This window comes from Oxyura jamaicensis, chromosome 3 (assembly GCF_011077185.1).
Source record: "Oxyura jamaicensis isolate SHBP4307 breed ruddy duck chromosome 3, BPBGC_Ojam_1.0, whole genome shotgun sequence".
NCBI lineage: Eukaryota > Metazoa > Chordata > Aves > Anseriformes > Anatidae > Oxyura > Oxyura jamaicensis.
This window is the reverse complement of record NC_048895.1, coordinates 80,312,656-80,337,789: the sequence shown is the minus strand read 5'-3', so window position 1 is coordinate 80,337,789 and position 25,134 is coordinate 80,312,656. Positions and strand designations below refer to the sequence as shown.

Sequence of the window (25,134 nt, the reverse complement as noted above, 5' to 3'; positions counted from 1 at the left end):
TATATTTAATCTCAACTCGAATACATGATACTGATAGCAGCAGTTCAAAGTTGAGGATAGCTTTAGTAGTGGTTTAGAGTCATATTTTCTTAAATTTAAATTTTTGCCCTGCTTTGGTAGATGAAAATCTTGTTGTTGATCCCCAACGATTAGAATTTGCTCTCTTGCATATATCACAGTTGTGGAGTTGTTTTTTAATTGATTACTGCATACATCAGAAGCGTGAAGGTTTTTTAGATGCAGATGATCTGATGTTGAAAGGTCCATAATTCGTTCACTGACAGTTTGTTCATAAAAGTCTGCTTTCAGGAAAAATGAATAGGGGAGACTTCATAACATATTCCCAGAAATGCGTTCAGAAATTGAATTACGCAATCAGTGAGCTCAAAAATATTACTGATCACTTTTGAGTCATTCGGAGCTCCTGTGGAAGCAGAAAGAGATAGGCTTCTTCCTCTGCAGTATCAGTACATCAGTGTGCAGCTAGGACTGCTTTTAACTTTGCAGTGGAAAGTTACTTATAGCCTGAAAACTCCTTTTTGCTCCATCAGTTTAGACTGCAGTCAGCACCAGCCACGTTGCTTGCTCGGAAAGCCCTGGAGGCACGGCATGACCGCGGCGGTGTGCCCTGCTGTTTGCCTGGGCGTGAATTACAGCGCCTCTGATGAAGTCAAGGATGTGAACCGGCTTAGATCAACAAGACAAGTCCCCGCTGTTTGTGGGGAGTCTCTCCTTTCCTCAGGTGAAGGAGCAGCTGGCTTTCCCCATCTGCTGCTAAATGGTCCAGAGCTGGCACTGGTCTGCACCAGCACGGGCTGCTGCCCCTCAGCGGGAGGGATGCTGTGAGCACAGGGCCCCCCACGTGGCTCCCGGTGCATCCACACGGGCAGAAAATTACTACTTTTATTACTGTTATTGTATTTTAAAAAGTAAAACAAGAGTGAGGTTCTGCTCCAGAAGGCAGTGTTTCAAATATATCAATACACAAGAATTCCGTGGAAATCTACAGATGTTGTGAGAGGTAAACAGTTCCCCTGTTTTAATACTAAAGAAATAAAAAGAAAAAAGAGTGTTATTAAACTTCTATAAAAAGACTTGCATGCCTAAGACAAAAGACAGCAGGATGTAATCTCATTTTCCTTGCTCAAGACAATTAGAAATACCTCCCCCTAAAAGGACTGGCATGTGTTTTTCAATGTGGGAGATGCCCATGTGTTTCTCAAACCATGTGCACTAAGTAAATCTGACAGTGTATAAGGATGTAGTAAGTTGTTACATATTTATTTAAGTGTGGCTTGGATTGTTTTCAGAAGCCAAATGCACAGATCAGTAGACTGCAACAATCATATGTTGGACGGAAGCATTTCACTGTATATTTTGTTTTGTCTGCCGGACTATTGTCCTGTCTAGCTCTTGAAGGAAGAAAAAACAATGTAAATATAAGCAGAACTTTGAAGCAAATGAGAGATTTGGTCACTCTATAAAGCAGAATTTTTCTCTTTCTTTCCAAGGAAAGAACTTGGTAACCATGCTAGATATTTTTTTCTCTGAACTAAACCTTATGCTATGCAATTTTCCTATCTGGAAATTTCTCAGCAATCACTGAGGTATGATATTTATCTTACTAATTCTTACACACACAACAGTCTTTTATTTAAAGCAGTGATCATGGGAAAAATGGGAAGCTTCTGAACAGTTAGCCTCATATGGCAGTCTGCCAAATGATTCCTGTACCTTGTAGCTCTCGCTACGTTGGGTAAACCTTTGTGAAGTAAAATGTTCAGGTTTCCCAGGAGGCCTTAACAAGTCATGAAGCGTGTAACTTACAAACTGGAATTTCTTAACAACTTGTGAACAAGGCAATGCACACATCAAAATCATATAATTTATATGATTGGCTCTTTGGGGCTATGTTTGCTTCTTTACTATTATTCCAAGCATCGTTCTGGTGTTCTAAGGATGTTTAAGGATATGTGATTTTTTTTTTTTCTAATGTGGCTTCTGTCTCCTTGTTGGAGTAAGACAAGACTCTGCTCTGACATCCCTGCAAGGTGCTCCTAGGCTGGCTTTGTGCTACCTGGCTGTTTTCCCATGGTTCTGGTCGATGGGTAGTCATGCCAGCCTTTCAGCTTAATGCCAGTCAGCATCCGCAGCCCCAGGTAGCTTTTTGCCAGCTTGGGCTTGTCCCTGGGGGATTCCCTCTCCTCTCCCAGTTCTCTTTCTGTCTAGGAACTCAGCAATTGCTCTGAAAAGAAAATTGGCACAAGGCGTTTTTTCATTGCTTGCACTCTTTTCTCCCTCCTTACAGCTCTTCCGTTCTCCAGTGCAGGCAGAAGTTCTTCACCTGCCCTCCTTTGCTTTCTCTTCTGCTTGCCGTGCTGGTCATGAGCCATCTGTCATTTGTTTCTGTTGCTTTTACATCTCTACTCTTACTGTCCAGCCTCACCTCTTGCCCCTTCTGTTTTACTAGCAGCATAAGCTCATTTGATTCCCTTCCAGCTGGAGGAAGAAGGCTAGGCCGTCACATTTGCACCTCTAGGTACCTTCTGCAACTCTCTTTTTCATTGCTAAAGTTATTGTCAAGAGCTGTTGGTGCATACCTCTCCCCAGTGTGCCCTGTGCATTTTCTGTTCTAGTTTTGCACACTTCATTCTGGGCAGTGTCTCTACTGACCTCTTCCTCATCAAGGTTTACAACACAGCTCTTACTGTCAGCTGTCTTTAGTGTATTCCCAGATGTTGTTTGTCAAATCCTGCCCATGCTTTTATGCTCCTGTCCTCTTGGAGAGTTTCTGCCACCACAGCAACTTGCTTGCAGGATCCTCTCCCAGCCAGCTTTTTGGTATTTGTTCTGTGTAGTTGCGCCTTGGTTGTTTGTCTGTGTTTTCTGTACCTTCTGGACAAGATTACCTTGAGATAAACTTTAACCCAACTTCTTTCTGAAGCCTTGTCCATGTTGCTGCCAACTTACCTTCTGCATGGGCCAGAAATCTCTCTCTTGCCTCCCAGCATACTCCTGGGGACATGGAGATGTCAGCTGGTATTTTTCTATTCCAGAACCTCTGACTTGTCCCTTTTCCAAACCATAACCAACAATTCCTTATTTTTGATTATTTCAACAACACCATCATCCTTTCTTGGATGGTTAGGATTTTACCCTCCTGCTGCTCTGGAATACCTCTCATAACTGTTCTTCCACTTAGTGCTTGGAGCTCGACTTCCACCCTCTTCTGTGTTCGTGTGGTCACTTCAGAGGGTCTGGACAGTGGCGTAATGCCACGAAACCCCATCTCAGCGGTGGTTAGAAGAGAAGTTGAGCTGTCGTGGCAGTGACATCCACCTCAACAGCCGTGTGCTGGGCTGGCAGAACAGCAATAACTAAGTAACTAAACATGCAGGAAAATACACATTCTGGTAGTACGAATGAAACATAGAAGGGATTACTCTGATGGTACTAGAAACAGGTTTTGCAGCACACAGCTAAAGTTAAAATAGTCTATCTTTAAAAAAAAATAATAAATATGACCTCTTTATGACTTTTTCATGCCATTTTTATCCATTTTTGATTGGTTTTCTAACCGCCTTTCATGCGCAGTAGGTGGGAAACTGGTGTTTGGCTTTCTGGCAGCACACAGTTTTCCACCAGGTTTCCGCTGATGGATCCAAAGTAAATGTGTTTACTCCAGGAGTTAGCAGCAACCACGTGTAGGTGCATTATAAACTAATTGTACATTTGAGAAGTATTTAGCCATGTGTAGATGAAGTGATAAAAGAGGGAAATGGTTTGTATGAGCCACTAAATTGAACTGAGGCTCCATAAAAGGTGCTGATCTACATCAGCCTAATGAATGGGCTGTGAGGAGCTTAGGCACTCTAGCACAAAGGAGGGAAGAAGTATTATATTAGCGGGCAGACTAAGTGCACTGACTGACAGGATATGGGCTTCAGAGGCATGAAAAGATAAAAGCTGAAAAGAGAGAAGGAAAAAGAAAATCCCAGAGAGACAGTAGGGTCACTTAAAAATGGCAAGTGAGATACTTTTCTGTACATTTTTTTCATGTTTTTAATTATTTTTAAATCTTTGCTCTTAGTCTTAGCCTTAACATCTCAGTTTGTAGTCTGAGAGACAAACAGGATATACTATGGCTGCCTCTTCACATGTCTTATAAAATTAATGACGAAGACTGCCTCACTTATAAAGATCAAACTATATTTATTCAAATGTAAAAGAATTACCATACTGTAAGAAAATTAGTCTTACCATCATTGTCCCAAAACTCCATCACAGTGGAAGATGAAGTGTGAATAAAAAGCAATTCAGCTCATGCGTTCCCAATTGAAATTCCTAAGTGTGGAAGAGAGAGGCTGAATCTGATTTCTTCTCTGCGGAATTCTGCCTTCTGGCAGCCTGCAAGGATGGAAACCAACAAGCAGTTATGCGTTTTTAAAGAGAAGTACTTCAAATAATTGGATTTTGAAATGAAACGTCTGTTGAAGAAATACAAGCTTTCTAGCACTGTTATTCTCTTTTTGCAGGGTGGAGTGCTACAGTATTATTCTGCCATCCTTCAGCCAGATTATTTGTGCTAATAAGGGCAGCAGGGCTATTTTGCTCAAGCTTCCAGTTTGGGATTCTTAACTGGTCACAGTTGGTCAGGTAATGACTGCAGCTTTGCTATGGACTGAAGAAACTCGAAAATATTGACTTGGCCAACAGAACGCCATCTGGATTTTGAAGTCCTCGCTTTTCATTTGATGACTGATGTGGGAAGCAGCGCTGCTGGAACCCCGACCCATGGGTAATGTCTGTCCTTCAGCCGTCTCTGGTATGTGCGGTGATGGGGAGGTGGAGAATTACTCAGTGTTGCCTCCCATCTCATTCCAAATGTTGAGCAAGAAGTATAGTATGGCAGCTTCTTTCAATTAAAAATATGAAAACTAATTTTTTAAAAAGGAAAGACAGCAGGCAAAGATACCTGACCATTTGTGCCTTTTAATTTTCATGGCGGTGTCTCAGCATCGTGTATGCGAATCTGGGGCTGCCCAGTGCTGCTGGCTGGCTCCAGCCTCACCTCCACAATAACCTTCCTGCAGCCCGAGGTTAGTGGCAGAGAGGTGCCAAGACTATCAGCATTAAGAAGTGATTTACTGAGCAAGGAGCGTACCGGTTACTAATGAGTTGCTGACACTTTGCTCATCCTTGGGAAGCGCGTTAGCAGGCCTCAGCAAGACTGGTGGCAATATTTCTCTGTTAGATTTATCTAACAGTAAAGGGCATGTGTCTATGTATCTGAATTCGTGGCAGTGACTTACGTCCAGAACTTCTCTGAGAAAACCAATGAAGTGCTTAAGGAGAAAGGAAAAAGGAAGAAAACTGTCCTTGTAGGAGTCAGGCTCAAAGGTGATCTGCAAACTAACATATATTCTACATTTGTTAAACTGTCCCACAGAGGACATTAAGATAGTAATTGCCAATTACCTTTTTTAATTTTCTGTGTACCCGTGTAAGCTCCCTTCAGAGCTGACAATGCTGAGATCATTTCATACAGTTAAGAGCTTGCACCTTATTAGTGTCATTGATTATTCCCTTTTAATCAATGTGCCTCTTCCCAATACTTTGTTCAGCAGTTACCACCGAAGAGCTGAAAAGATAGATACTTCTTCTAAAAATAGAATTGAGCTTATTTTAATGTGCAGCAGTGCGCTGAAAACATGGGGAAAGTACCATCCTTTTTATCCTGGAGAGCCGGTGTCTTTCTGGCATTAGAGTCATGCTTTATTGACAGGAATGAATGGAGCTCCCAGCTACAACGGGGTACTCTGGAAACTGTCCTGGTGTGTGCATCCGTAACATATTTGTCAGTGGAGATGCCATTGTGAGGACAAACTTTGTTCTCAGTAAAGGCACTGAAAAAACAGAGGTCACAGTGGTAGAATTAAGATGAAAAAAATGCCCTTTGCATTCCGTTTTATTATTATTTCATGTTACTTTATTTTTAAATTGAACAAGTCTAAAATAGCCTCGTTAAGACCTGTTGCGCTCTCTGGACCATTTCAGAGTGTAAGTTCTGTAACAAATAATGTGGAAGTTACCAGCATGTTGTGGCATTTTCATAAATTGCAGTTCGCGTTCTAGATATTAATCACCAGGTGAATATTTGTATAGATGTAAAGTTACTTCTGTTAGTCAGAGGACAATATAAAGTTTCCAGGAATTACAGGTAAGAAGTAAGATACTGAAGTGAAATCATGCTAGCTGTGTTCCTGATGTACCTGATGTGCTCCTTGATCTTCCAAGGGACTGCGGTGACCTAACTGGCCTATACTTTCCTGGGTCTTCCTTCCCATCTGTCCCATCTGAAGATGAGTGCGATGTTAGCCTTTTTCTAGTTACATGGAACTTCTTCCACATCACCATGATTTTCTCTGATAATAGAGAAGTTATCAACCAGTTCCTTCAGCACCCATGGGTGATTCCCATCCAACCCCATGGATATGAATACATCTAGCTTCTCTAAGTGGTCTTTGCCCTTTTGTTTGTTGCTGTCCTTCCCAAATGCACAGGTACTCAAAGAGGCCTGGCAGCAGGCTTCTTCTATGAAAACTGAAGGGAAAAAAAAAAAAAAAAAAAAAAGAAGAAAAAGAAAAAACAGAACATATTGAGTACCTCAGGTTGTCAGTATTTGGCCAGTAGGCTGAACTATCTATCAATAGGTTTTCTTCTCTGTTCATGAATGAACTGATGAGTTCTCTGCTCTTCCTTTTGCTGTTATTATACAGCACTGGAGAGGAGCAGCCATTCAGCAAAGCATATGAGCAGACTTGCTCAGCATAAAAATTACAATTCTCTAAACTGAGCACCAAAAATCAGATACCAGAGTTTAATTCTGTGATGTGAATGGTTTGGTTTATATTTTCAACTTGCTAAGTACCAGCATCAGTTTGTAATAAGCTAAAATATGTAGCCCTGGAGCTGGGCTACACTATAAAGCAGCTGGAATAAATGAATAACAACAAATAATTATTTTTACGTGATTTGTGAAAACAGCCCATATTTTGTTTCCATCACTTAGTCCAGTGGCAGTAAGTTAATCCACACATTCTTACAGTTTGGTAAGGGAACTGAGACATGATTTCTGTCTTGTGAAGCATTGCACGAACAGGAACATAACAGCCAACATTTGTGTTAGTTGCAAGAATTCCTTAAAAGTGTGACTAATTAGTGATGACTAAAGTTTTACAGCAAGGATAAAAGGAGCTGAACACAGGGCTTGTTAAGTTAATCTTCTTATGCAGTCTGTGAACTGAGTTACAGTTTAGGTTCACAGTTACTCCGTTTTGTATTGTCAGTGTTTGATGTTTGGGTGGAACACACCATAAAAGAAAATCCAGATTTATGCTGTGAGGAGAAAAAAAGATGGTTTGAACAATTTTTTTTACGTTGTAGCTTGAATTAGGATCAGTGTGGTGTTTGGATTGGAAACCAAAATCAAATTTTGCTCTGTTTTGTTCAGCCGAACTTGCTTTTCCTCAGACATGCTGAGGGTCAGCCCTGATCCCTCGCGCGGTGCAGGTCTGCACATCCAGCAGCACGTCTGTGGTAACAGGGAGAACATGCAGGATAAAGTGTTTGTGTTTTGCCCTGTCAAACCTTGTAAACTGGACGTGAAGCTCACAGCTCTTTGCTCCCTTTCTGAGTTCCTTCCTGGACAGGCCGTGGGGAAACACAGCAGGGCAAGGTCCTGCTGGAGAGCCCTGCTGCCCAGGCATGGCCCAGGACTACATTTTCCCTCTTCAGCTGTGGTGGTGTCGGGGTCTTCCCACTGTGCAGCCTCTCACACCAAGAGCTTTCTGATGTTGAGACTGGATGTGTCAAAGCAGAAGCTGGAGAGCTTGGGGCTTAATGCCCCAAAAATACCTTTGGGTCCAGCAACCCCAGCTCTTGCTGCTTTACTTGGATTGTCCAGAACGTCAGTGGAGCTTCATGTTTGCATTAGGCCTTTGGGACACGAACATGGCTCCATGACTATGATTCTGCTGTAATTGCCTGATTATCAGCAGCCAGTATTTTCTTGTACTTAATTAAGTAATTACTAGGTCCATTCTCTGCCTTGCTTGCAGAAATAACAGCTGAAGAAACATGTTCAGGATTTTAAAGGATGACATCTAAGCGTACGGTGGATATTTTAAGGAGCTGCTGGGTCTTCACTCCACCTTAAGAAGGAAAGAAAAGACAAATCATTCAATCATAACAATCATAACCTGAGTTTGTTATTGATAGTAAAGTTTCTTGATATTCAAAGAGGATTTTGCATTTCCTTACAGGAAAATCAATGCCCAAAATGCACCTTGAAGTGCACTGGGAAAAGGTTTTCATTCAAGAGGGGGATATGGAGAAGGGGTGGAGAGATATACAGCTGTTTTATTATACTTTAAGCAATACTGCTTTTTCCCCTAATTTTTCGTTTTAACAAGAGAAAAAGAGCATTTGTGATTTTTAGAAAAGGAAGGAGTGGGAGCAGTGGGACAAAGACAAGAGGCTTAATTTCAACAAATGTAAAGGTAGCAGTATTAATATCCCATGAGAATCATAAAGATTTTAAGAAAGGAATAATAGTTTCCAAACAAGACAGTTTAAATTTCTGAATTCGATGCAGTGTGAGACCAGAAAACAAATAAACAGGTAAGTTGTGGTAAGTGCAGCTATGGCAACAGGTCTAAAAAGGAATGAGATGAGCTCCAGAGGTCTCTCCCAAATATCCATTTGTGTGAGCCTAACTTTAGGCTACACCTTTCTGTACGTAATCGTGAATATGGCTATTGATATTCTAGCTGTAGTTTAGACACAATTTATTAGTTTATTTCTTTAAATCTCAGTATTTTTACTTATAAGGAAACAGGTATATTTGCAAGACTGATACGTCTTGCATATCTGAAAGTTCTTGGTTTGGAATGAGGACTCAAATAAGCCATGCTGGTGAAACTAGTTGTTTGAAGTCTGCTTTATGTCTGCCTCTACAGCCCTCACAGCTGCTTTGGGAAATGTCTGAACTCCAAGGGTGCCTCTGAAGGGAGGTGGCTTTTCCTTAAATACAAATGTTTGATTGGTAATTTGAATCTATACTATGTTTTCATAATAAATATAAAAATAGAAACCATATGAAACTTAAGAACACAGAATAAATTAACTTATAGAACAGTGAGTTCATTTTAACTCTGGATAAAGAAGCAAATAGTGAGTTCATGTAAAATAAAATTAGAAAAATAAAAAGAAACATGAATAATATGTTCAGAAATACTGTTGGTACCTACACAACTACTGAAACTGGCCTGAGATGAACGTCAGCTCTGTATTCTGAGAGGTAGGCACTTCTTCAGCTGAGATCCTCCCTTGTAATATACTTTGCTTTTAGGTAGTTTATTACGTGGTGATTTGGATTGCTGGGGTAAAAAAAAAAAGCACATTGAACTTCTCTTAACGGCATGGCAAGTATAGTATTTTTCTCCTGCTGATATTTGAATATGTTTTCATATTATTTCAAATATTAATGTTTAAAACTCTATGCCATTCAGACACTTTTCTTTTTGTCTATGAGTTTTCTCTCCATCTGTTTAAAAAAAGTGAGTCAAAAGCCTTCCAAGAACATAAATAGCATTTGTAAGCAGCGAATAGTTATACTTGTCATAAATTAATAATGCTTCTCTTTGAACTTTACAATAATTTAAAGGTGTTCTTACAGAAATTACCATTGCCATTTCCCATTATCCGGCCAGTTTCTCATGATAGACAAATGAAAAAGCAATTATAACATAGTCAGCAAAACGGTAGAAAAAGGTCAAGATACAGACATAACTAAGGGTTTGTTTTCTGACATCTTTCTGTATTATAGTGTTTTCCTACATAAACCCATCTGATCTCAATACATTGGGGAAAAAAAAATAGGCAAATCAGCTGAATTATGTAGAGATGTTAATTAGTAGGAAAGAGGGATAGTGAAGTCTTAGAGCAGCATTTTCTAATTGAAGTCACAGAACTGGTATTTCAGCAATGATTTCTGCTTCAGAGATCAAGAGAGATTATTTATTCTTAGCAGTGTTCTGTCTGCAGCTCTCAGAAATTCAAGCAGGCCAAGTGACTTCGATCATTTGCAGACACTGCTGAAAAAGCAGTGGAAGTGTACTGAGCCCCAAGGGTTCATTTCCAGCCTGTGAAGCCACCAACTCCCATGCAAACTATTTGGTCTCCTTTCTAACTCAACTCTAAGGGGAGGGGATGGCCACTGCTCCAGTTTTGCTTAACAAAAAAGTACATTTGAAAACATATCATTCTTTCAAAACAACAACAAAACAACAAACATGCTACGCAGACAGTGACTTTTTTCATAATATGCAGGTGAGTTTTCTGAAACATATGTCTAGTGTTGAAGTCATACACTCTTTTGCAGCCTTTCTTTCACCTGTATGTGATAACAGTGAGACCTGGCTAGTCCAAAAGACCAGCTTCCAGTAGCGGCCTGAAGTAGATAAGTAGTGAAGAGTGCAAGAATTGGTCAAGCATGGATAAATGTATTTTGCTCATTCTTCCTTTTTACCATTTTTTAATATCTGCAGCAAATAAATCCAAGAACAGTTTCTTGAAACATATTTTTACTTAACATGTTGTTTTTCTGGTAGTAAAACCTTGACCTTCCACCTCCAATAAAGTCAGAGACATTTGGTAGAAAGGGCAAAGCTGAGGTCTCAGACACTGAAACCTCCTGGTTTTTCAGCGACAGAGCAGTGCTCAAGATGAGTTTCAGCTGCCTGCACTAGACAGTCTGCCTCACAACACTCTTTGGCACAAAAGATAGCAGCCTTTGATACAGAAACTTTTAATAGTGTTCTCCCCAATGTTTGCAGTGTTTATATGGATAGCTCACGGACTGCTGTCACTTAGAGAAATATGAGAAATATTCTGCCAAAGGTTTTTGTTCTTTTTGGCATACAGCTCTCCCTGTTGGTTACGGACAGATGCCTTTGTTGAGCCCAACAAAAATAGGGACGCGGTGTTCATAAAAGCTGTTGTTTGGTACTTGACATGTGAGCGCTGACTTGGTCCTCCATATCCCCAGAGGGACAGCAAACCTTGGGCAGGCAAGTCTTTTGGGTCCTTCTCAGACTCACGTAGCCAAAGAAGGGATGCAGCTGGTTTCTTTTGTCAGCAATAGGAAAGCCAAAATTGTGTCAGATGCTAGGCAACGTGTGGCGGCCCTGTAGTCCAAGACTGGTTGTTCTCCCCAGCCTAAGATGAGCATCCTATTCAGAAGAAGCTGGTCATTTAAACATCCCACAAACAGGTATCATCTACCACCAAATGTACATCCTGACCACTGCCAAATAAGCAGTTAATTCTTTAATTATCTTTGCCATTGCTAGAATACAAGGCAAATACAAATACAGTAAAAAATACAATACAAACTGGTAAATATTCTCATTATCCTAATCAAAATATGGGAAGAATTATTTTTGTTAACAGTGTAAGCTGACTACACTGCCACTGTGGCTGTAGGGGGAAACAGAAGCTTAATTTATAAGGAAAACTCATTTCACTGTCATGTTGATTCCAGAAAGATGGGTGGCAGCCTGGCCATAGCATACTTTGCCTTTGTGATCCAGCCTCTTAGACCCTACCAGAGCTGCTGTTAGCCAGGCAACTACGAATATTGGCTCATCTGACGTGCAAAGTCCAAGCTGTTACTACCTGAGAGCACCTTCCTTTTTCTGTCCCCGCATCCTGTTCTGGTGACAGACTGAAGGGTTGGCAGAGGGGTCTTACCGAGATAACTTCAAAATTCATCCTTTTTTTAGGCTACCAAGGTGGAAGTGCTGCTGGAATGTGTTGAGGCACTCCTTTGTGGTGTGCTCTGTTGTCCTGCGGCCTGTGGGGGTTCACTCTCATCACTGTGAATAACAACAAAACCCTTCAGGACTGAAACATGGTGTTGTTAGCAGGGCTGATTCCCAGTCTCGCAGGACATCATCCTTGAGGCTGGGGACCTGTCCTTCTCCGAGTCAGAGCTCTGTGGCCCTGCCTTGCATTGGTGTCTTGGTGCCTGCCAGCTCTCAGCATGGCAGCAGCCGATGTTCCACCGGGCGCAATGTTGGATGTCAGGGCTGCTTGCCTCTTTCCACACATGAAATGCCAGCTATTTGCTCCAACTGGTGCAAATGTGGGACTTAGGGCTTCTGGTGATCTCAGTGAGGCATCATCCAGCAGCAACCTCTGCTCTTCACCCTCCTGTTGATGGAGTACTTCCCGATTCCTCACCCCACTGTAAAAGGGCACGCCGGTAAGCTGTTCTGCGCTACGCTGCTCTAATCACGTCCAGATTTGATGCCAGCTTTAGCAAAGTTCTCCTGCAGTTGTTACTAAGACTCTTAATCCCCAGCTATTGAAAAGCAATTACTCTTTCAGAGTTGCCAAGAGCAAGTGGGTGAGGAAAAGCAAGCCCTAAGACAGGTAATTTAATGTGGTGGTTTTTGAGGCCTTTTTCCCCCCAAAAAAATGTGTTACATCTATCGCCAGCCCTGCTACTTCAGTGCCCAGCTCCAGCTTTCTGTATAGAAAGTAAACTGGTGAGAAGAGGCAGGGGAGCAGCCCTCTTTATGCGTGTCAGGGCGTGTGTAGATTCACAAAATGAAGATGTCACGGGTGCATGCACTCTGGCAATTAACCTGATAAATAAGCAGTATTCCCAAGAGAGCTGCAGGTACTGCAGTGTAACTGTTTCTTACCCCAGCTTATGATGGGGGTGTAGTGTCTGAGACAGCAAGAAGTTCTTGCTTCTTGAATTTCAGAGTAGCAGTTTCTTCTCATCTTGTTTCAGCTCCAGTATTACAGCCCTACAGCAAAAATAAATAAAGTATCCTTTGCATAAGGATGCAGTAACTTGGAACAGTGGGCAATGCTTCTCAGTCTTAGCGAGATCAGGGCTATAATATAGTTCTTCATATTCAGGGCATCTGCATAAAGATGTGGTTTACTTAGGTTTCGTTCTGGCTGCCTCAGTATCTTGTAAATGATCATCTATTGTTTTGCTTCTTACAAAATTTTTATGAAGCACAAACCTAGGTTGTGACTGAATGTATATATTTTTTTTGCTTTTGGGAGTTACCTCAGGTTTGTTTAGAGTCCTCAAGTGTCCTCCCCTCCCCTTATATCCCAGCGTTCCCAGTGGCTCCATTAATGCATACTTCCCTCATAAGCAATAGGGTCCTCATCTTTAGACACTGGTTGAATAATTTCTTTCTGCTTGTTGTGGAAGTGCTGCAGGTGATCGATTATTATTATTATTATTATTTTTGTCTGCTGTTTTTTTCCTTGCTGTCTTTTTTTTTTTTTTTTTTTAAAAAAAAAAAAAAAAAAAAGGTACTGAGGGGACCTTGTGTTAAATTCAGTGTGACTCCTTGAAATAGCTGTATATGATTACAACACCAGACCTTGCTATGCCCTGAGGTGGATTTGCTGCTGGATGCACTCTTTGACAATTCCCGTTGCAGATGAGCAAGATTAAAAACACTCCAGGGAATCAGCCACACTGAAGAGTTGGTGGCTGATTTTAAACTCTGTTTCTTGAACTTGCCAATCTCTTTAAGTTAGGGGCTGTCCTTGACGCATGATGGTTACTGCTGTGCAGGAGTGACCAATAGGAGGAAGATACAAAGATCCTTTTTTTCTCCTTTGGATCACTGTAGACCCATGGGCAGCATGAGGCTGTAGCTGGATGGGCACTGTAAGCTGTCTCTGAAAGCAGCCATTGCATTTTTGTTGGGCCCCACCTAGTAATTCTCACGTTTGTGTTGTCTTCTCCAGCTATTTGCACAGCTCAGGGTGAATCAGCTCAGGGAGTCTGCTTAGTCTTAAAATCTTAACTGTTTAATTCCTTTACCATAGAATTATTCAAGTGTGATCACTTTCCCTACCCAGGTCATCATGCAGTCACAGAAATGCAAGTGCCAACACCAGGTAAATGGCAGTGCAGGTATGGGAGCAAAGTTTAAGAGGAAGATGTCACTGTGGCCATCAGCATTAGCTGAAGGCATTTAGGGAACTGCACCGGGGCTGGGTTTTGGGTTTTGTTTGTGTGACTGTTTCACCTAAGTGGATAATTTGTCTGTGGAGGAGGCTGTCCTGACAGTGTCAGCTGCCCTGATGCCTGACATGCCATATAACAATGGCTTCATTCCTGCTCTTTTAACGTCACAACATGTTTTCCTATGAAATACTACTTCTCTCTGTGGATGTAAGAGATGGGAAAGTTTGTGGTTGTCAGCCTGCCTTTCTGTAGCGTGGCTGTGTGCTTCAGAAAGGGGAGTCCTCGGTATGGACACTGAGGTTTAGAGGTGATAACCGGGCACGTCACTTTATGGCATGCTGTGTTTTAACAGCAGGCCAGTCTCTGGCAGATCCTTTGCCTACACCGCAGGGATATGAGGAGGTGAAGAGAAGTCCATTTCTTTTTGGTGAAGTGACAGCTTGGCAGCTGCTATTTCTGCCTACTGCCTTGGGGAGCTGCTGCAACGTGGTCCTTTACAGATCTGTGGAGCTGCCATGTAGCAAGCAACTGCACTGCCAGTTCACACTGGGACAGAAAACCACAGCCAGCCCTCAGCCCTTCCACCCCATGTGTCTGCTTGTTCAGCCCAGGCAGCAGCAAAGCTCTCCCCTACAAAGCCAAAGGGATCCAGCAGAGGAGCCAGCCATGCCCAGTCCCCTTGAGCCTGTAAGTCATGGTTGGAGAAGGAACAAGTTTCTCATGGCAGAGGGCAGAAGGAAGGGGTGTATGTGAAGACAAAGCATCAGTGCTAGAAGAACATGCAGGCTGCCATGTTTTCTTCCTATCCCCTGCCCCAGGAAAATGTGGCACGTGTGCTAGCGGTGTGTGTGCGTGCCTTCCTGTGAAGGACAGGGCCAGCGTGTGCAGGGGGGTCTGCTTGAGCTTCTTGGAGATTCTGAGTGCCATCACAAGCTGTTTACCAGATGGTGTTTGAGGTTTGCTTGCCTCAGGAACTGAATTTATGACCCACTGTGGTGGTTTTACTCAGGTGAGCTCCATCACAACAACTCTCTCACTATACCTCTTCAAAGGGAAAGGGGGAGAAAATATGATGGAAAAGGCTCAAGGGCTGAGATAAGGACAGGGATATCACTCAACAATAACCATCATGGGCAAAACAGGCTCAGGATAAGGAGATTAATATAATTCATTGAATATCACTTGCAGACTAGAACAGCAGGAAACTGAAAGCAAACAAAAAACACTTCCCCCCCTTCACCTTCTTTCACCTCTATCCCCGCAAGTGGCACAGGGGAATGGGGAATGGGGGCTGCGGTCAGTTCCTAACACTTTGTCCCCACCGCTCCTTCACAGTCACTCTCTGCCCCTGCTCCATGTGGGGTTCCCGAACTGAGCCTGCGGGGGCTGCCCACAGGCAGCAGCTCTTCAAGAACTGCTCCCACACAGCTCCGTACCACGGGGTCCATCCCCCAGGAGCAAACTGCCCCAGCACGGGTCCCCCACGGGTGGCAGCTCCCCCCAGACCCCTGCTCCTGCGTGGGCTCCTCTCCACGGGCTGCAGCTCCGGCCTGGGGCCTGCTCCTGCGGGGGCTCTCCATGGGCCGCAGCCTCCTCCAGGCCACATCCACCTGCTCCACCGGGGGCTCCTCCGCGGGCTGCAGCGTGGAGATCTGCTCCGTGTGGGACCCATGGGCTGCAGGGGGACAGCCTGCTCCACCAGGGGCCTCTCCACAGGCCACAAGGGAACTGCAGCTGCCTGCCTGGAGCACCTCCTGCCCTCCTGCTGCACTGATCCTGGTGTATGCAGGGCTGGTTCTTATTCCTCTCTCCCAGCTGATGTCACACAGCAGTTGTGTTGTTTTTGTTTTTTTCCTTTTCTTAAATCTTTCCCAGAGGCCCACCCAGCATTGCGCCCTGGCTCAGCTCTGGCCAGCAGCAGGTCCCTTTCGAGCTGGCTGGAGCTGGCTCTGATCTGACCTGGGGCAGCTGCTGGGCTCTGCTCACAGAGGCCATCCTTGCTGCCCCCTGCTACCAAGCTCTTGCCACGTAAACCCATACACCTAGGGATAGCAGAGACACGTAAACCCATACACCTAGGGAGAGCAGAGACCTGTTTGCTTTGGCAGTGTAGGCCTGTAAGTTTTCTCATCTGTTCTTTTTCCCAGCAGCTCACAAATACTGCTAAAAAGGTAGTCTCTCTGGAGGTTAGACTTCAGAAAGGAAGTAATGACAGGTATAGCAACAAAGAAACCTGAAAAAGCAGCAAGAAAAGGGAGCTAGTAGAAGTATTTATGTAAAGAGAACAAGGAAAGGATCACAGGCTGAAAATGGAAACCTCAGCGGATACCCCTAATGAGTTCCTGTAGCCAGCGAAAAGTCTGCTCAGTCACGTCCATCTAGGTGCCCTGGCTGAAAGGGGATATCTGAACTGGGGTGACAGCACAATGTCATGGAGAATGGTACGAGAGAAAGAGAAGCAGAACGAGTCCTTTTCCCGATTTCACTTGTCATGTGCTTTCTGGGAAGTTACGAAGGTGTCTGTCTCAGTTTCCTTGCTTGTGTAATCATGCAGCTCTCACTGCTTGGCGTTTTCAAAGATCAGTCAGTGGGAACCAAACTGGCTTTCAACGTGGTTTGAACTTGTCTTGTTTGTAGTGGGAAGTGCCTGTGAAAACTTCGGGAGGAAATGACTGCTTTTGCCCAGGTGTATTCCAGGCAGCCGTATGTTGCAGAAAGCACTGGTGTTAAGTTTCTTTACTCCGCAGTCTGCTTTGACACTCCATTTATTATGTGTTTCTCCTTATGCAGAAGCAGTGTGCCGTACCGTGGTGCAGACTCGCTGGAAAACACTGAAGTTTTCATCTCTGTTATCCCCAGCCAGAGGCTGCCCTGAAAGACACAGCTGTAAAATGTTCATCAGAAAAAAATGAATGACAGATCCCTGAGAGTGAGTAAAAAAGCAAATCTACTTTTTTTTTTTTTTTTTTAAATGTTTTGTCTAAAATGTTTAAAAGTAATGTCATGCAGAAATTTACTTGGAAATGCACTGAAGTTCCTGGGTAAATAACAGAATGAGAAGAGCTCCGAGTTTTACACGAGGAGCCAAGTTACTGTGTTTACGCCACATGGCTATGTTCTTAGAAGCATGCAGTCCTTGCTGCCACCTCTGCTGTTTACACCCCTGTTGAACTACATGTCTGAGGCTCAACGTTAGTGAAATAAAGCAGCCAGTGTTGTACCAAAATAGGATTTCCCTAAGCAAGAGGCTGGCACCTGAGAAAAAATGGTTTGCAAGGGAAAAGATCAGCTGAGAGGGAGCAGCTCTGGGGCTGATAGGAAGGCTCCATGGGACCATAACTGGGCAGCTGTATCAGGAAAGGAGATGTCATGTTTAGTGGGCCATGTTCACAGCTCCAGTAGGGAAGCTGTGCTGCCTTCTCCAGGACACAGGCAAACAACCAAAGTTTCTGATGGCAGAAAGGCAGAAAATATCTTTGGGACGTTTGCTGTTTTCTCAGTGATCTTCAGTTACTTTTTAATTTTGAGTAGTGAATGGCTGTGTTCTGAAACCCTTTGCAAAGCACATAGGTGAACTGATCTCATTCCAAGAGAAACCATTTGAAGTGCAAGTTTAATGAATTAGTCTGTTTGCTGTGCTAACTATTCCGTGTGCGGTGCGTGCCCTGCTATTTTATATATTTTCCTGTTCTCTGTATGAAGAAATAATTTCCTTTTCTTGTGGTGTAAGCCTTAACACAATAAGCATGTGTACAATTTTAAGCATGTAATTTGTTTCGGTGGCTTCAAGTGGCTATAGATAAATTAGGTAGAACAGGCTGTTTGTCCCTCAGGAGCTGTTTCCAGCCTTCTCAGTAGTTAACACAGGGTTGTACAGGGGTCCTGGCAAGGGTACTAAGTGTCTGCTCAAAAGAAAATCCCCAGAAAAAAAGTGAAAACGTGGCTAGGTGATTAGGAAACAGTATTATCCTGGTGACGCTTCTGTGTTAGCACATTGGGTTAGACTGTGAAGACAATTAAAACTGCCTTTGATAGATCACATGAGCAGTCAGGGCACCTGATTCATAAAATTTGTAATGGCCCTACTTACACTAATTATCAGCGAAGCAGAGCAGGTATGTAAGATCTATTACATTGATTGCAACGGGAATAATGCAGTACTCATTGGCATCGGTGTTTTATATGAAAAATTAATAGTGCAGTTCAGCTGTTGTTGCAGAATGTGTTTCCTCTTGGTGGTGAGTATAATACTGACTGTAATACCTGGTCTGTGTAATACTGACATCCCCCTGTTGTGTTCCCTACTGAAATTGTAGGGGATTTTGGTTGCCAGAGTTTACAAAGCAGAATTAGCTGAGGCCAATTTGGACGCTCTGGAGGTGGTTCATAGCGTGGTAGCTGCGGTTTGTTTAAAAGATACTGACAAGGAAGCAATTTTCTGGACCTGTTCAAGAGAGTCCCCAACATTCAAAGGAGCAGCATTAACCTTCTCCACGGCAGCCCCTTCATGTGTAGCAACTGGATGAGAAATCAAGACATCTGCAGAAAACTTCTGAATTGATTTATGACCCTCTTGGAGGAAAATATTTTTAGCCCATAGTGATTGATTTTTCACAATTCGTAAAGAGATTTATGAAGCAAATAATACTGGCATATCCCTCACCATTTGTTCTGTGTATACTGTCCTTGATGGATGCTATACATGAAAGGGTCAAACCCTGAGGATATTTACTACTCGTTTTACTGACATGAACATTAAAATCAGGGGTACTGTACGTGGTGATAGGATGATGTCTGCCCAAATAAAATACTCTCTGTTCACCCACAACACAAACACATTTGTTGGTGTCTGAAAAATGTGAAGTACATCCCCAGCAGAAGATCTCCCTGTGGTAAGTTACAGAGCTTCCTTGAGACCTTAACGTGAGAGAGGATGGTACTTGAAAAGTAAACTGTCAGTGTCTGAGGAGTCTTTCTCCCAGTAAAGCCTCTGTCTTTAACGTGTGACTGCCAGTGCAACTCCTGGCCTTGCCAGATGTTTTCCAGCAGGACAACCCCTCCAGAGCTGCTTCCCACCACCTTTGCAAGCCAGCACGGAAATGAGATCGATCATTGATGCCATTAGCATTAAGAGATCTTAGAGTTAATAGCACCATACAGTAACGCAGCAAAATAAATAAATAAATAAATCTTCTGTGATGCAAGTAACCCTTTCCAAAATGCATTATTTTCTAAAACCACGATTTTTATAAACTAGTCCTGTTTTTTGCACGCACACAAAAAAATAAAAAAGGGTGTGTGTGTTCCAAGTAGATAATCTTTTGTGGGTTTTGGCTTTGCAAGTTATTACTGTTCTTGTCCCTTTGCTTGCGCAACTACCCAGACATGGGCCTTGAAATTGGGCCATCAGGCTCCTCACAGTTAATTAAACTTGTTTTTCTCGGTGCCTCCTCTTTCTGAAAAATAGAAGCAGTGTTTACCTATTCGTTCACAGATTGGGTGGTGGAAGAGAAGTTAGCCTTCAGCTGTGCAGGAGGGTGGAGCAGGTACTTCAGAAGGAGAGAAAATCTGCAGGGATCTGGCCTCACTTGTCCCAGTATCAAGGGGGAACTTCTGTGGGGTTGGGTGCCAAGAGCTACGCTCGTGTGGTTGTGAAAACTGATCTCTACTTCCTACAAGGTAGGGAATGACTGATTTGGCTGCAGAAGAAGGTTGGGGAGTTTGAAGTGGGCTGGGAAGTGAATTTGATTTGTATGATGCAGTTGCAAGAAGAGACAAGCCTGGCTTTAGGTCTCTGGGATGCGGAAACAGTGCTGTGGAAGAGATCAGGGGAATTATTAACTGGAGAGTCCTCTGCAAATCCTGTATGTGGTTTTGAGTAACAAGCCTCAGAGCAAACATAGCAGGGGGCTGGAAAATGTGATCTAGAAGAAAAGGATGAAATAACGTTGCTGTGTTTTAATCTAGAATAAAAAGTAATGAAGGAAATGAAGGATGAGAGAGGAACAGGGACTCCCATGCATGAGCAGTGATCTTCCATGCATCATTGTTGCCCTTGTTTCTGTGCCATTATGTATTTCCACATATAAAAAATGATATGGCAGTCCGATCTATTCGGTGAGTCTGGTGACAAATGTTTCATTTAATATACATTGCAATTATTTGTCATCTATAAACGTCTTTGCACAACAATCAGAACCAGCGACCTTCCGTTCGCATCATCGAGCATCCCGCGCGGTCATGAAGCAGCAGTTCTGGCTAGCCGACTCTCAACAGCTGCAAACCTGGCATGGAAATGAGCTTGTGGTCCAAAGAGAAAAGCTTCGTCCCCTTCTGGTGCTGCAGCGTAACCAAAAATACCAAGCGCCGTGAGGAGTGCACAGCAAGGCAGCTTCATTCACAACATGAGAGGCTATTTGCTACCTTTGAGCTAAACTTACAAATTTGGAAAGATAGGATAAAGTCCCTAAAACCCACGCTTTTTCAGCAGGCTTTGCCTTGACTAAAAACACACTTCTATCAGGATCTCATCAGAGAAGCTTTTAATTTACTTCCCAGTGTTTGGTGACTGTGTCCAGGCCCCTTTCAAAGCCTTCTTAGGCTAGAGGAACGAACCCTTCTGGTATGTTCAGCAGGTCTGGTGTCTGCCCCGAAGCAGAGCTTCACATGAATTGTGTGCAGCTAGTTTTAACCCATCCACCGTGGCTTTGCTCAGGTGTTGCAGACAGCTTCTTGGCAGAGACATTGGAGAATCAGCTCGTGGGTTTGGCAGTGGGAGCTGCGGTGTGCGCTGTGCCGACTCGCAGAGCTATGCCCTGCCCCATGCAGCAGTGCACGACCTCCGCTTTCACTTCCCCGCCGGCGTTCGTTTTCTCTTGCCCATTTTCCAGGGTGTGCCAGATCCCTCAACTTCCTCTTGCTGTCCCGGTACTCCGTGGTGGGATGCAGCTGGAAATTTATCTTCTCTTGATGGTAAGAGCGCACTGTAACAGGTGCAAACACTGCTCTGTGTGTTACAGTGGAGACATGCAGCCTGTCTACCCACGCGTTTGCTGCATCTCTCTTCCACTCTGGACCCCCAGTTTGTAGGACTGCAGCCACTGCCTTCCTGCTTACACCTTACAGAGCTCTTAATTGGCTCCCGCTGCCTGCCAGACCCTTGCACGCATGCCAGATGTGTAGCAATGTTGAGGAACCGTGTTAATATAACAACATCTCAGGCCATACTCATGGTCTCTCCACGATTCAGAGCTGCACAGGGAGCAGTGTTCAGCCAATTCGTTGCGTCTTCCAGTGTCCTCCAAGGCGTCTGCTGGGACTGCACGGGAGGGACTGCATCAGTGCTGCTGGCAGCTCCTCAGTCATGTTTTGCTTGAAGAGAAGGAACATCTCCAATGCTCTTTTGTCAGCTGGAAAATATTTTGAAGCTGGTAAATGTGTGTTTTCTTCTCTCCCATTCTGTCAAGAGTGTTTTCTGATGGCTGCCTGGCCACGCATCTTTACTCGTGCTTATAAAAGGTAGGATCTTCAAACAGAAGTTTGTGGCTTGCTGCTGGCCAGCATTAAATTAACGTAATGGTGCCTTCTGGCCTGGAAAAATCTGTAAACATAGCAATTACTTTTTCCTTGAAATTTTCCAGTGTGTCTTTGTGCAAAATTTACCTGGGTTTCCTTTACATGCTGGCTGAGAGAGTGTAGGGTCACTCGTGCTGCAAGGAGGAGCGTCCAGAGCAAACCCAAGGAGGAGACCTCTGCAGTGCCACACCAGCATGAGGGCAGTGGTGGCCCCACACCAAATGACCGATGGTGCCTGTGCTACGGCTGATTTGAAACGTGATGTCTCTAAAACCATCCTTCTGGTTTGCGGTGAGCTTTGGTGGGATTTGCGTGGCGTTTTAATTGATTGCCAGGTGGCTCCCCTACTGAAGGAGGTGGTGAGGAACTGTTCTCCCATCCAGAAGTCCCACTGTGCATGAGTATAATATAAAAGCCCGCTCTCCCACGAGCACAGCTGTGTCCTGCGTCGTTCCCAAGGTTCAGCCCCAGCACTTCTGTTAAACAGCAGTGAGCTGGAAAGACCTCCTAAGTGTTCTTATGCAAATGGCACCGAGACGTCTCTTCCATGTGTGTTTGCGCGCAGACGCTGTGTGGCAGCAAACAATAGATATTTTGTTATGTAAATACTGAGGGATGCTTGCTGAGAGTTGATCTTGCTTTTAATGAATGTTTTTGACGTGTGTGTGTGTTGAAAGAGAGGGTGGGGAGAATAATAAAGTTGTGAAACTTCAGTGAGAGAAGCAAAATGAAATACTGTCATGTTAGGAGCTGCAGAAAGCATGAAGTATGCAACCTGCGTGGCGGATAACGAAGGTCAGGGCTACATGGAAGAGAGATAATGAGGGGGAAAGAAAACAATTGCCTTCACACAAGGAGTTTAGTGATGTATAGCCAATGACTTGCAACTGCCTCTTCATCGCTGGTCCCCGTGTGTCTGCGTCTCTGAGTGTGCTCTGCGCAGCAGGTGCAGCTTTGCCGGTTGCTTTTGGCAGTAACGAGGCATCACCCAAGAGCTGCCCGGCAGCTGAAAGATCTCATTCAGTCAGGCTGAGGATGGAGGCGGTAGGGAGACAGAGCCTCAATCGGCGGAGAGCTGCAGTCAGAAAAGCCGTGCTCGCCGTCCCCTCGTGTGGGCCGCCTGGGCTGGCTGCAGGCAGTAATAGCAGCAAGTGGAAAAAAGCACATAAAATGTTCTCAGATGTCCCGGACTGTGCTGATCCTTAAGGGGAGGAATCGCACCGCTGTACACGTGAAAACTGAATGATTTTACCTGGGGTGATCAAAATACGCAGTGAAAACAGTGGCAAACAATAGCAGAGACCAACCTGCAGGCTGCCAGACTGTTTTACGAAGGTGCCCAGTTTCAAAATACTGATCAGTGTACGACCCAGCCCCCAAAAGAGCGTTGCTGCACTTGAAAAGTATGAAACAACATTATATTGTTTCTTCAGTTGGTAGCTTTTTCCTGTATTCCAGTATTCCAGGTATAGCTGCTGCTGTTGTAGTTTTCATAATGACACCTTGGACTCATTTTTAACTTTCTTTTGGGGCAGGAATGGGTTAGAGGCAGAGTCCTTCCTTTAGCAAAATATGCATGCATTTCCTGATCGGTTTAGACAGGATTCATGGGAGAGTTGGAGAAAAATCAGTTAAAGGAAAGCAGTGCTGCTGGTCTTGGAAAAAAGCTCTGGAGGTCAATAGAGAGAAAGGGAGGCTATATCTGCATCCTGCAGTAAGTGAAAAAGTGAGTTAGATTCCAGGAGGCTCGTTCTTTTAAGGCAGTAATCCACCCGGCTCACACTGTTACCCTGAGTACAGTATTTATGTCATGTTAAATACAGCGAGCTACTTCACAAAGAAGGTAGCCAAGAAAAAGAGCATTTTATAGACTGTAACGTACTGTTACATACTGATAAGCAAAGAAACCTGTTTTCCTCTCAAAGCAGAGCAAAGAAGACGTGGGCAGTATTCGCCGTAGGAAGTTTTCTTAGAAGGTTTCTTACCAAGACTTTTGATTATTATAAAACAGTAGCTATTATGTACCATCCTATTAAAAAAATGGTCAGACTCCATAACTTCCACTGGGCTATTCTGAAATAATATAGAACAAATGTTATTGTGAAATGAAGCTGCCAGGGGATGAGAGTTTTGGCTGAAATAGTCAGCATCATTTCTGGTGATAAACTGCAAAAGAGAATTTGGTGTCCCTTGCAGAAAAAGGGAGTCCCTTTTTTTTATTATTATTTCATCTGGTACCTTGGTACAGTGATAATGGATACAACCAGAAGCTTTTTGTTAGCTACCTAAGTGTTCCTTTATTCAGATACTGACTGACCTTGGTGATCTTACGATGCCAGAACAGGGGTCGCTCTCAGTATGACTTCCATTTGGCACAGGGGGTTTTATGAAGTCGATCAGCTTCTATGTCTTACGTCTTTCAGAGTTTTTCAGCTTTTTTTTTTCCCCCTCCTTCCTGCGAGGGGAACCTTTTCACCCTTGCCATGAATTCAGGAGAGGCCGTCCTCTAGTCTGTCGGTGTCTGTGATGCTCGCTGCGTGCCGGACTTCCCCGTAGCCTTCGGGAGCACCGCTCCCGCACTTTCGGTGCCCTGTGCAGGTGGCACAGCTGATCATCATCCTCGCAGAGCTGCAGGAGGGGAGGGAGCTGTGCAGGGGGCAGGTGCATGTAGGTTCTGCCTTTTCCCCCTGCTCACACGTGAGGGATGCTGGAGCTTTACGACCCCGTCACCGAGCAGCCGGCTGCACGCCCGCCTGGTGTTGTGCAGCTCGCAGCCAAACGTTTCCTGGAGCGTCTGTAGCGCCGCCTGACTCATCGAGCCGCTGAGATCCGGGGAGATACGGCCGGATCCCGCTCTCCGGAGACGTTGCCTCATCGCTGTGGGTCTGCAATACTAATCTGCCATGTCAGCCCCGGCGTCCTTCGTCGCTCCCCGCTGACCCAGGGACCATGGTGCTGTCGGAAGGCATCGCCCCGCCGAGCCCGGCCGGACCTGTGGGCATCACACCTGGCTGGCGTCCCCGCAGGGGACAGGTATTGCTTTCCCTACCTGCCCCAGGTAAGCAATCTGATCCTCAACAAAGACGCACAGCGAGGGCTGCTTCTTGTTTTAAAATACATTAAAGCAAAATCCTTTTTTTTTTTCTTTCTTTTTCCTTTCCTCAGTTCCTTGGCAGAAGGTCTGAGTATTTCCGTGCTCTGTGCTTCCCAAAAGGACAGGGAGCAGGAGGGCAGCTGGGATCCCTGGCACAGAAAAGACCGTGGTCTGCTGCTTGGAACAAGCAGCAGTGATTTGGGGTGATAATGAGGGATTTAATGCTGGGCATTAGGCGCCGGCAGCAGGGACGTGGTGCGGCGCCTGTAAGCACGTTGTCGGTTCATTTTGCACTGTCTGGGTGTGAAAGGGCAGTCAGGCTTTTATTGGCAGTAAGCAGGCATCTGTTACCTCCTGCCTTGCGCTGCCTGTACAGATGTATTCAAGAAAA

The 25,134-nt window shown here is 44.3% G+C and overlaps 1 protein-coding gene across 4 annotated transcripts in view; it reads left to right on the top strand.

The window, feature by feature from the left end:
* ANKRD6 (ankyrin repeat domain 6) overlaps positions 1-25,134 on the top strand; it is a 106,407-nt gene that overhangs the window by 44,688 nt on the left and 36,585 nt on the right. For 2 of the 4 annotated variants that reach the window (XM_035320261.1, XM_035320255.1), the window contains exon 2: positions 16,865-17,003. In XM_035320261.1, the coding sequence (XP_035176152.1) occupies positions 16,983-17,003 (21 nt within the window). In that variant the 5' untranslated portion in view covers positions 16,865-16,982. Of the gene's footprint in view, positions 1-16,864; positions 17,004-19,568; positions 19,754-24,419; positions 24,708-25,134 lie in introns of those variants that run through there. The other 2 variants (XM_035320256.1, XM_035320258.1) reach the window with 2 other exon arrangements.